At 47.5% G+C, this 12,262-nt stretch overlaps 1 protein-coding gene across 1 annotated transcript; it reads left to right on the top strand.

Annotated features, from left to right (window-relative positions):
- The first annotated feature begins 1,420 nt into the window (after positions 1-1,420).
- Positions 1,421-6,091, top strand: LOC123389829 (ral guanine nucleotide dissociation stimulator-like). The gene is made up of 6 exons (XM_045072444.1): positions 1,421-1,448; positions 1,847-1,954; positions 3,358-3,551; positions 4,138-4,197; positions 5,131-5,330; positions 5,582-6,091. The coding sequence occupies exons 2-6, from the start codon at positions 1,862-1,864 to the stop codon at positions 5,878-5,880; spliced, it is 846 nt and encodes a 281-aa protein (XP_044928379.1). The 5' UTR covers positions 1,421-1,448; positions 1,847-1,861; the 3' UTR covers positions 5,881-6,091.
- The last annotated feature ends 6,171 nt before the right edge of the window (positions 6,092-12,262 follow it).

The following is a 12,262-nucleotide window of genomic DNA, read 5'->3' as shown; positions in this document are numbered from 1 at the left end:
TGAAGATTGGAGAGAGAACATGGATCCGAGTCAACATGGGGTTGGGCAATGAGTTTTTGAACGAAATCTCAGAAGGGCCTTTGGGTCACGTGGCCACGTTCTGTGACATGAAAGTGAATCACCAAGTCCGGACCACACTCTGGGGAGGGGTCACACAAACATGTCTACAGAGGAGTTGGGGAACCAATGGAGCCCCCGAAGGGAGACTGTGAAGATCCATGAAGGGTCCGGGCCTTGCCCAGACTCAGACTGGTAGGGATGCTTAGCAGGCTTGAACCCAGGTCTTTGAGTGTCCTCAAAGTTGGGGTCCTGGATGCAACCTAGCCATTCACTGGGGGCTCTGGAAAAGTTTTTCTGGAAGGAAGTGGCTGTTGGCCTGGAAATGTTATCGGGCTGAGGGTGATCATTGGTCTCCTAGATAGGAGACATGCCCAGGTTTTTGTCTGAGGAGGATCCCGGGTCATGGCGACCCACTGGATGGACCACCATCTGCATCACACCCTTTGGAAAGGAGAGAATGGCCTGCATCCCGGGACAGGCGGTCTCTAGGGCTAAGGGTACATTCTGACCATCAAGGGCCAAGACTCCAGTCCCTTCTTTAGGGTTGCATTGAAAATGCAAAGCCGAAGACCTTGGGAAGCTATTACCCAGCCCTCTGTAAGTGGGGCTGTCCTCTTCTGGGACTCCAGAATGTGAGCACCGATGAACATATGTGTGCACACGGGAGCTTGTGTGCAGGTGCACAGAAACACACAAACCCCAGGATGGACTGTGGGGTGGGATCTGATTAGTAGCAGATTCCAAGAAGTTGACAGGAGGGTGGAAATTGGGTGGGAGGTATTTCCTACATGTGACAGCACTCCTCTAACATCCTAGCTATTATCCAACCTATGTCTGTGGACATCTAATAGAAAGACATGCTGGAATCATCCATATGTGGCAAGAAGACCATCCCTGTCTGCCACAATGGCTTATCTAGGGTCTGAACCAGGTAAGAATAGAGACTTGTGTCTGAAACCAGGTGTGTTTGCAAGCTGGGGCGCTGGCTGCTCCCAGACCTTCCATGGGGCCTGTGGAGAGGGGTGTGTTGGGGTCACTGTGTCCTTGCACGCAGAAGGGGGAAGAGAGATGGCAGACAGGAGCACTGTTCGTGTAGGGGTCCAACCAGGAGTGGGCCCCAATAGGGCATATCAGGAAGTGATGTCACTGCCTGGATCACAAAGGCCTTCAGAACTTGGAACCCCTGCAACCAGGCAGCCAGTCTAGTCCAGTAGCAGGGTTACTGGACTCAGGACCTAGACACAGAAAGATGTTTTCCTGTTGTGTACCTAGTTTCTGGGGCTCTGGGTACCAGAACCGCCAGGAAAATGACTTGATCCCATGCTGCAGACATTGGCTAAAACCACCCCCCCAAATGCCGCAGGTCCTTTCGAGGGAGAAGCCATAAGGTACTTACTTCTGATGAGATTAGGCGATGCCCACACCTCTGAACCATTCTAGGGTAGCCCCATCCCTTCCTCTGGAGTTTGAGGGGAGGAGGGATATGTGGGGGTTCCTGCCCATGGGCTGGAGGAGGGTGAGTACAGTGGATACCCTGGTGATCCCTTCTTGTTCACACCAATGTCAGGGTGGGCAGGGCGCACAGGGGATTCCTGAGGTGACTCTGAGCTGTGCCAGAGCACATCCAAGGCCCTGAAGCTGGGCAACGTTTCTCTCCTTGGGGGAGGGCTCTGCCACCTGGGCTGTGGTGTGTCTGGAATGGAGCGCCCTGGGTCTGAAGACCAGCAAACGCCTCCAGACAGGGCTCTAAGGCCTCCTGCCTGGCTGCCGGGCACTGTCTTTATAGAAAGCTCCAGAGGACATGGTGCAGGAGGTGACCGAGGAGATTGCCTGCTCTCCTTCCTCCAAGAACAAGAAGCCGCACAGGGCCAACAGAGTCTGGCGCTGGCTCAGGGTGAGTGCAGGTGCTGGGGAGACCCGACCCCTGGGGCACCCATGCAGCACCAAGGGCCCCACTTCCTAGAAGCCAACCAGGCCTCCTAGAGTCCTGTACTCCCGTGAATCTGCATCCCATCTCTTCCCCAAACTGGCCCACATGGTCCTGCCCACGCCTTGGACAGAAGCACAGCCATTGTCCTAATACTTATAGGAGTATCATTAAAGAGACTAGACCAGGTCTCATCCCGTTGATTTAGACTCCTTTTGCCCTGGCCTAGGCATTTTCCTAACTCGTGCTCCCAGGTGCCCCCACTGGCCCAACAGTCCTTCCTCAGCTTCTGCAAGTCTTCCAAAACATTATTTGTAAGAGTGAATTGGGAGACTTTGATCCAAATGGACATGGGGCCCATGGTACTCTGTCTCTTGCTCTGCGCTTTGGTATTGATGGAACACATTGTTGGGACCCCCCACACAAAGGAAAAGGAACAGGGGCCTCACTGCACTGCACTGCACTGCATGGCAGTCCAGAAGGCCAGTCATTGATCACAGCCATGGAGACCTTTACTGGGGCAGGACTGGATGTAATCCCCTTCCCTGGCCAAGGCACAGTGCTTCATCCAGCAGCCTCTGTGCCTTCTTATCCTAAGCCCTCTCGCCTTAAACATCTCTGTGTTCTCGTCTCAAGAATGGGATATGTTGGGTGCCGGGGTGGCTCAGGGGTTTCAGCCTCTGCCTGCAGCTCAGGTCATGGGTCGTGGGTATCACAGTCCTGGGATCCAGGCCCATGTCGGGGGTTGGGGTCCTCTGCTCAGTGGGGAGCCTGCTTCCCCCTTTATGTCTGGCTGCCTCTCTGCCTACTTGTGACCTCTCTCTCTGTCAAATAAATAAATAACAAGTCTTTCAAAAAAATAAAAAGAATGGGCCATGTCATCAGAAATCACAGGATCCATGCCACTCATGCAGGGACGTGCTATCCATACTCCGCTCACAAAGGGACCTCAGATACTAGCAAGTTCAGACATCATTTTTTTCAATTCTTTGTATGCATACCAAGAACATTTTCTCATTGCCTTAAAGGCTTCTTAACTGATTGGCTGATGGATGGATTTGAGAGAGAGAGGGGGGGAGAGTGGGGAGAAGCAGACAGAGAGACTGAATCCTCAAGCAGACACTGCCCCTATGGACACAGCCCTACGAGGAGCGCAGCCTCAGAAACAGAGACCATGACCTGAAGCAAAACCAAGAGCCTTAGGCTGAACCCAATGAGACACTGAGTCACCCGATTCTTTTTCGGACTCTGGGCTCTCTTGTCCCACCTCTTGCAGAAGTCCCTGAGATCTGGGGGCTCATTCTACCCTCCAAGCCCCAACCCTCCTGGTGGCCACAGCACTGACTCATGTCTCCTCTGATTCACCTCAGGGGAAAAATCGTTCAACCAGGAAGAGGAGGAAGACCTCGGTGCTGATGGCCAAGCAGGCCAACAAGCTGCAGGCTGCAATAGATCACCTGGTGCCTGCCGTCATCAGACAAGATCTACACTGTGTCCACACCTTTCTGGACACATACCGTCACTTGGCCACCACCCAGGAGGTGCTGGACCTCCTCTTTGCAAGGTGAGCACCCTCCCCTGCCCCTAACTGCTCTGTGAGATTTGGCCAGTTCCTGTTGTGAGACTCTGGCAGGTCCCTAAGCTTCCCCAAGCTTTCCTTGCTCCTAACTGGGGCAGAGGTATTATAGGGACTCAGTGGGGTCTTGTAGGGAAAGGACACCTGGGAGCCTGCGCCAGTGGAAAATTCTGCTGGAGGGCCTGTGGGCATGCTCTTTGCTCATTCCTGTGCCCCTCATGATGAAGCCACTGCCTCATCCCTGACTCTCACTATGATTTTGAGCTGGGCTCCTTTGCCACTGAAAGGGAGATCTGAGACTCCTTCTGGGGCCTGTGTCTGGCTGAATCCAGAGCAAGCATCCCTGGGGGTGAGCAGGGGCCAGGCCCACTCAGACGTCGGTGATGGGCTGGTTGGGGCCCTTTTATTCAGCAAGCATTCAGGAAGCCCCAGTAGGTGGAGGCGATTATCTAGGAGCTGAATGGGATCCCTGCACAGAACAGAGAGCACCCCAGGGCTGCAGGCTAGTCGAGGGTCAGGCGGTGAGAGCCAACATCCAGAGATATCTCATGCGATGCCCCCTGGCCTCCTCTAGATTCGGATGTGTTTATTCCAGATATGATGAGGTCGGCGGACCCCAGGAGCAGCGCAACATGTGAGTAAGCTTTGGCTGCTTTAGGAGGGCCTTCCCTGTCCACCAGGGTAGTGAGGGTCCTGTGAGTTCGAGGGGCTGCCGGACCTTCAGACTCACCTCGTTATTCTTGCTTTATGGTAAATGTCTGAGAGCTTCTACTGGAAACTGGGAAGGTGCCCTGGGGGACTGGGGTAGGTGTGTGAGCACTGTGGGAGAGCAGAAGGGGATGGTGTACAGCTTCAACCCCTGAGAGGGTCATGCTCCATCCCTGCCCCCTCCCAGCCCTCTCTCTGCCCCAATTCTGGGACCCAGAACGCAGGATTGAGGAACCATCGCATAGCATTCTGTTGGCACTGCACGCTGGGTGCTCAGAGGGGGCTCAGGGAGACTGGTGACCCAGTAGAGCCCAGGGAGCAGCAGGCATCCCACACCCTGTGGGAGGTGAGTGTCAGTGGAAACAGATCCACTCTCATGGCACCTAGTGACTGGGCAGAGGAGGTAACGGTGGAGGTATGGGGAGGGTCCTGGGAAGGCCTGGCTAGAGACAGAGTCCCTTTGTTCCCTCCTCGGTTGGACCTTCACGGAGCAGAGGCGAGTGCAGTGAGGGTAATGAAGAGGTCAGACACCACCCCTCCCCAGGCACAAGCCGTTGAATTCAAGTGGCTCGTGGGCAAGGAGACAGACTGAGGAGTGTGACCAGCTCCCCTAAGAAGTCCAGAAATGCCCACGCCATTGACCAAGGACTCCCACTCCTAGCGGCTTTTGGCCAGCCTGCGGTGTGGGAGTAGGCCTTTCTCGGGCAGGACTGCCTGGTCGCACGTGGACAAGGAGTCCGACTGGTCTTAGACAGGAGCTGACAGCCCAGGGGCCCAGGTTCCCACATAGGTTCCCTGGGATTTTGGTTTGGATGCGTACCCTGTCCTCTGACTTCTCTGCCTCCATGTCTGTCCCCAGGGCCGTCTATGCCATCCTTAACACCTGGGTGGAAAAGTATCCAGGGGATTTTGTGCAGCCTCCGGAGTTTCCCAGCTTGCATACGCTGCTGGCCTACCTGCAGGTCAATGTGCCGGGCTCGGACCTGCAGCGCTGTGCCCAGCTTCTGCTTCCAGAAAGGCAATGCGCTCCTGAAAAGACCACGGAGCCAGAGGCTGGGGGTGAGGAGGACTGGGGGTGACTGGTGTGGGCCTGAGGCGGAGGCCGGGTGGGCCACCCTGAGGAAGCCTCTGTAGATTGTAATTGGGCTGAAGAGAGTGAATCGTCTCAGATCCCTGTCCCCATGGGCTTCCGTCGGGGACACCTTCCGGGGGCTGGGTCTTGAACGCAGGCCACGCTGAGTGGTGGGGAAAGGGAAAGGCAAAAGAGAAGTCAATCAAGCTGATGATGCTTTCTCTTCTCGGAGCTACAGCACCGGCCCCAGAGCGAGATCAGGATGTGTCTCGGGAAGTTGTTCCAGCAGCCACTCTGGCACCCGCGGCACATCTGGGGCCTGAGCTGGCCCCCGCCATCCCTGCTATGGGTGCTCACTATGGGTTAGGAAAACCAGTGACCCCCCCTGACCCATTGGGGCCAGGGCAGATGGTCGTCAGGGCCCTCGTTCACTTCTCTGCCACGGAAGAGCCACCAGGACTTTTGAATTTCCTGGATGACCAGCAGGGTCCTGCCACCGAGCTGCCGCCCCCTGCCTCCGTGGAGCAAGCAGGCTAGGCCCCCGAGCTGCCGCCCCCTGCCTCCGTGGAGCAAGCAGGCTGGGCCCCCGAGCAGCAGCTTGTGCTTGCTGCAGCTCCAGAGCATGACTGGAGCATGACATCATTTCCTTCCTTATCGTATTTGTTTTCTGTGTTCACCTCTATAATTACTTCATAGATGTTATTTATTAAATAAAGTAGAATTTGAGTTTATATAACATTTTACTCGCATCCTTTGCAGTGGGATATGGAGGTCTCATTAGGTCCATCCCGAGTGTTGCACAACCATGTCATTCTACGACGTTTCCTCACAGAGACACCCGCGCTCCTCATCGCTCACTGCTCTGTCCCTCCCCCAGTCCCTGCAACCACTGCTCTTCTCTCTGTCTCGGCCACTTCACCTCAACTTGGATTTTCCTCTGCCTGGAAAACTACAATATGGCCTTCTGTGTGTGTCTGCAGAACATAAGAGTGATTCCCCTCTTTTCAAACTTTTTTAGAGACGATATAGGTATTTTCGTTTTTGTGAATCTTCTGCCAAAACAAACAATGAAACAGCACAACACAAAACAAATGACTTTTGTCTGTCTGGTACACCGCCAGCTAACTGCATAGAAAGACCCTCCCTTTTGAGAAAGAGCAGAGTTGCTACCCTGTGTGGTGTGCAACATGCTGGAAAGAGCCGCCGGTACCCACAGAGCAGTGGCCCTCCCAATACCTGGTTGTGTATACTGGTCTGCACACAACACACAACCTCAAGAAGTCCACAGAATTGTGAGCTTGGACTGATAGATACCCTTTCGATACAGGTAGACTCCCCAAATAGATTTCATATTCCCGTGTACTGTTCATCTGAAATATCATTGTTCTTTGTGATTCACCTAAAAATGCTCCGCCCTGGGGACAGACATGGAGGCAGAGAAGTCAGAGGACAGGGTACGCATCCAAACCAAAATCCCAAGGAACCCAAGTGGGAACCTGGGTCCTGGGCTGCCAGCTCCTGTCCGAGCCCAGTGAGACTCCTTGTCCACCTGCTACCTGGCAGTCCTGCCCAAGACAGGCCTGCTCCCACACGGCAGGCTGGTCAAAAGCCACTAGGAGTGGGAGTCCTTGATCAATGGGGTGAGCATTTCTGGACCTCTTAGGGGAGCTGGACACCCAGAACACCAGGTAAGAAGAACAAAAGGAGCGCCAGCATGGCCTGGCCACCGGCAGTGGTGTGCACACGCTCGGCTCCTGCGCCGCTGAGGAGACCACTTCTCCCCCACTGGTGTGGTACCAGGCCTTTCTGACATGCTGGGTTTCAAGTGACACGTCAGTGTATCAGGCTGAGTACTCAAGAGGATAAATGAGTTCCCTCTGCTGGCTGAGCCCTCACCATTAGGTAGAACGGCCATGGTTTCATAGCAACCATTCCAATCTATGCCTACAGGGCCTTGAGATACGAATTCTGTTACTGTTTCAGGCCTTTTTGGTCTTTTTCACTACCACAAGGACAAGTCAGTAAGTTAGATGATAGACAAATGAATTCCATTTATCCTGGATTTTTCTGCTATACTTTACATGAAAGGACTTTTAAAATATATATATATATATATCTCACATAGCACTATACAAATGCTAGTTATTACAAATTACATCCAAATGAAGCTAGATGTCTCAGAAACTGGCATTCTTATTGTTTATTTTTATTTAAAAAAAATCAGTCATTTTCCTACTTGGCTCAGAATCAGAAAGTTTCATCATAGTTCAGTTTTAGGATTCCTCTAAAGTGATCTAGAAACAAAGACAGTAATACACATTCTTCCAACTTCAATACCAAAGTATATACAACACTCATCAGGAGCTGAAACACTTTCATGAGCAGACAATGACCAACTACAGAATGTCCTGGTGGGTTACAGTCCCGAAGGTGGTGAGAAGACCTACTCTCGCACACCCGTGGTTTGGCTGAAGGAGTCTCTCATGTTCAATGAAAACTGAGTTCTGACATCCTGCCTTTTTAGACAGAGTTAACAAGATTAAGAAAGGGGATTTAGTAAAGCTTTTCAAAAGGCCCCACACTTTGACCTGTTTTTTCTGGTGAAAAATGCACACGAAGTCTAAGCATGTACACGTGTGGTAAATGACAGCTTTTCTAAAGCAAGAGCATGAACATCCAAATCTCATGGCTGGCCCACTTGAGAACCTTCTTAATAGTCATGGACAGAATGGCTTTATTCATTTTTATAAACAGATACACCAAGTCTTTTTAGCTGAGTTCTTACATATTAAATTTACCTCTAATAAGGTAAAGGGTTTATTTTTTAAGAATGTTAATTTTTTAAAAATTACAAAAAATCTTTTTTAAAACTCATGGCCCGGAGTACAAGACCTGAGCTGAGATCCAGGGTTGGATGCTTAACCGACTGAGCCACCTAGAGGCCCCTTAAATTTATCTTTTAAAATATAATAACCTAAGGAAAAAATTACCCTTTTCTTCTATAACTTGATATGCCATTGCCACTTTCATCTCTGACCAGGACCTTCCCCCTCACACCCTGGACAAATGAATTTACTGTGTTCCATACTGAGAAATGTTGTCACTATGATTATTCCATGAAAGTGCTGAAACGCTGTCAGTACCTTGGAAGCCCAAGCCACCACGACGGGGACCAGCTGGAGTCCCTACTCATTCTCACTGAAGGTGCCTGGCTGCTCTTCAGTAGCCTGGGCTGCCTCCTCGACAGTCTGGACCTCAAGTGCTTTGAGGACAATAGCAGGGGACGCGGCGCTGGACTTTTAGCATAGCCATGGCCTCACTGTGACTTCAATTGTTCCAATTCAAATGCCATTGATATTCAGCAATATATCACCTGTCCAAAGGAAATAAACAAGAAAATGAGATGAGCTACCAAGTCATTATCTTCCCTATACATCCTGTTATTTGTAATTTTTTCACATCTCTGTCATTCTTACGATATCGAGGGAAAAATCCAATTCATGGAAAACATTCCAAAAACAACTCAAAACTTTAAGATAATTTCATCATATATAGGAAAAAATGTGGCTTGAGGCACTGTGATGTGACTGGAAGTCGAAGTCATTAGACCTCGTTTTGCTAATGTGCAGGACCTGGGCATGTTCATTTCCTCTTCTTTGGGCTTCAGGTGATTTCTATAGTTCTTTCCTGCTCAAAATTATTTGATCTTTTGCTCTTAGAAATGAATTTTTAACATGTCCTGTTTTAGAGTTACACAGTTTTATAGATATAGTCCTACAGAGTGTTGCTCAGCGTGGATATGTATCAGAATACTTAAGAGAAGAGATCCTTGGGTCTACACAAAAGAAATGAAACTTGTGATTTGAGGCAATCTTTTGCTTAAGGAAGAAAAAAAGTGTGTTTGGTGCCCTGCCAAGTAAGTATAATAAAAAAAAAGGGCAACGAGGATTATATAAAAGGTTAGGAAGGAAAAGATGAGTGTTCTATTTTTTGGAGGGTTTTTTTTTATTGCCAACATAAAATATGCAATGATCTAAATAAACATTAGAAAATAACGGAAAGGGCGCCTGGGTGGGCTCAGTGGGTTTAAAGCCCTCTGCCTGCAGCTCAGGTCATGATCCCAGGTCCTAGAAGGGAAACTGTGAAGAAAAAAGCTAGCTGCCGTTTCACCCCATAAGAATCCAGTGTTCAATGAAGGGATTATGCAGAATACAGCACGACTGACCACGGTATCCACCAATGTTAATAACCAGTGTGAACGGACAGAAAGATCAGACATGGATACCACTGGGCAAAATCATCAATATTTGCTCATCTAAAGGATTTTTTTTCAGAGAGAAAGTCACACCTTCAGGATACAGTGAAAAATGATGAGTTATCTTCTTTTATGACAGAATGAGGAGCAAGCCAGCCTCCGAACTCTCAAATCCGGAGATATACTAACCTCTGGAAATATAATATTTCTCCCTCCAAGTATGAGACTGAGGCATATCGGTTAAACTTGGCTACATGCACTTTGCTGGGCCAGGTGCACGTCCTCACCCGCAGGTATAGAATACAGAGTGTGATCACTTGCATACAATGTACAGTCACTCTGATAAGAACAAATGTTTATTCCGTCACCCATTCTCCTCAAGGAACACAGCCTGATCCATATAAATTCCTAAACTCAGGGTTGAAGAGGAGGATGAGGATCAGCAAGCACGCAGACATCTCCAGGCATTCTGGGATGCATTCTTAAAACACACGTGCTCACACCTATTATTTATTGAGCATTCGTTGAGGCCAGCCACTAAGCTTGAGCATTTCTCTTCATTCCATCATTTAACTAACACAAATAACTTAGTGGAGAAGATGATGGTAAGTACTACTACTTACCAATAAGTAAACCGAGAGTAGAGAAATTAAATAATTTTGTAATTATTAAATTATAGCTAGTAAATTATTTGGTAATTAAATAATTTAATATCTGTTCACACAGATAGTGAACAGCAGAAATGAGATTTGAATTTAGATAGCTTTGATTCCACAAAGAATTATGACCATAGATTTCATCTTCTGCAATAATATACCTAAAACTAAAAGTGAAGAAAATGGAGTCAAATGAAATATTTCTTCTTCTTTCAATGACTTATGTTTATTTAAGAAACAACCAAATTAAGAAATATAATTGCTCTTATGATATCTCATTAGGTGGCAAATAGTAAACATAATTATAAAAGCAACAACATTTGCTTTTAAAATATTAATGTTATCTCACATGAATCATAGTATCAGACAACTCTCACACATTTTGTAGGGGAAGTAAGTGTTTTGGTGTTTTTTTTTTTTTAAGAGTGTTCAAACAAACAAGCATTAGGGAGAAAGGAATGCAGGAGATTCTGATTCCTCATTATTTCAAAGTATCATGATTGTTTATTGAATGCTTTATTGTGTTTGTTAATTTTGATGCAAAAATCTACCATCTTTAATTAAGAAAATGCCATTTCATTAAAATCATCCAATAACAATAGTCACATCCCTATTGTAAGTTGTTTTTGTTGGCACATAAAGGAAAAATTTAGGTGTCCCCTAGAACTTGGGTGACAAAGGAAGTTCTAACTAGATGCAACAAAACAAAACTAATCAAAGAACTAACATTTAAGGACTCCATAGAAAGACACAGTTTGGTGTCTAGACCATGACTTACAGGAACTTAGTTGGCCAAATGGTGTAGTTAAAGAAACAACAGGACCCTCAGAAGGAGACTTTTTCGGCAATAAAGCCTAAATTAGGCTTACTTGATACACGCCTATAATAATGAACCTTCAGGGCTGCGCCAGACGTTTCCCTGGCCCAGAAACACTACTACCTTCTCCTGCACTTGATTCCTCCCAATAGGATTTACAGATGCATCAAGACTTTGGCTGAATGAGAACAGCCTATCCACACGATTTTTTTTTTCCTTTGCTCTGAATTCATGCTAACTAAGCAAACTTCTCCACTGTAAAGTGTCTGCATACCTTTATAGGAATACCTTTATAAGTATAAGTCTGGGAGCAGGTACCAATGATGTAAGATACTGAAATTCTGACCTTCACTGAAGTAAGTAAATGAAGATTATCTAAAATGGAAAGAAAAAAAAAAAAAGGAAAGAGTCCCATAACAAGTTACTTAGACATATAGAAGTGAAAAAAAAAAAGAGGAAAAAGGCAAAAATCAAAATGAGTGCTTTGGGGGAAGTAGGAATAGCGATGAAGCATGAGATAACCATATTTTGTTATAAGTTTTGTGCTACTCTTGAACTTTTAAAAGCATCGTATATTATTTTGGGAAAAAGTTCAAATTTCCTACTCCATAGATTTTCCCAATTGTGAAAATATCATACTTGAGGAAGAAAGTACAAAGTGTACAAGTACTGTATAACTAGATACCCTCATCTCTAAACGTCACATTGTAACCACCACTCACATCAAGAAACTGAGTGCTGCAAGAGACTTAGAAGTGACTTCTAGTGATTGACGTCCTCAATCACACTCCAGTGGTAACCATTATCCTAGCTATTGTAAGGATATATTCTCCACTTTTCTTTACAGTTTCAATACCTACATGCTCACCCCTAAACATAGTTGCGTTTTTGCCTATTTTTGAACTGTAATATAAAATGGAATCATACCATATGCATCATTTGGTGTCTTGTATAGTTTTCTGAAATTATTTTTTTAAGTAGGCTCCACACCCAGCGTAGGGCCCAGAGTGGGGTTTGAACTCACAAACCTGAGATCAAGACCTGAGCTGAGATCAAGAATCAGATGCTTAACTGACTGAGCCACCCACGTGCCCCTGTGCCTTGTATCTTTTGTTCAAGCTTATGGTTTTTTTGTTTTGTTTTGACAGATTTTACTTATTTATTTGTCAGAGAGAGAGAGCGAGCGAAAGT

Source organism: Mustela putorius, unplaced genomic scaffold (assembly GCF_011764305.1).
Source record: "Mustela putorius furo isolate JIRA1106 unplaced genomic scaffold, ASM1176430v1.1 tig00004036_pilon_pilon_pilon, whole genome shotgun sequence".
Classification (NCBI taxonomy): Eukaryota; Metazoa; Chordata; class Mammalia; order Carnivora; family Mustelidae; genus Mustela; species Mustela putorius.
Note: the sequence above shows the minus strand (reverse complement) of the source record. Positions and strands in the feature narration are given on the sequence as shown.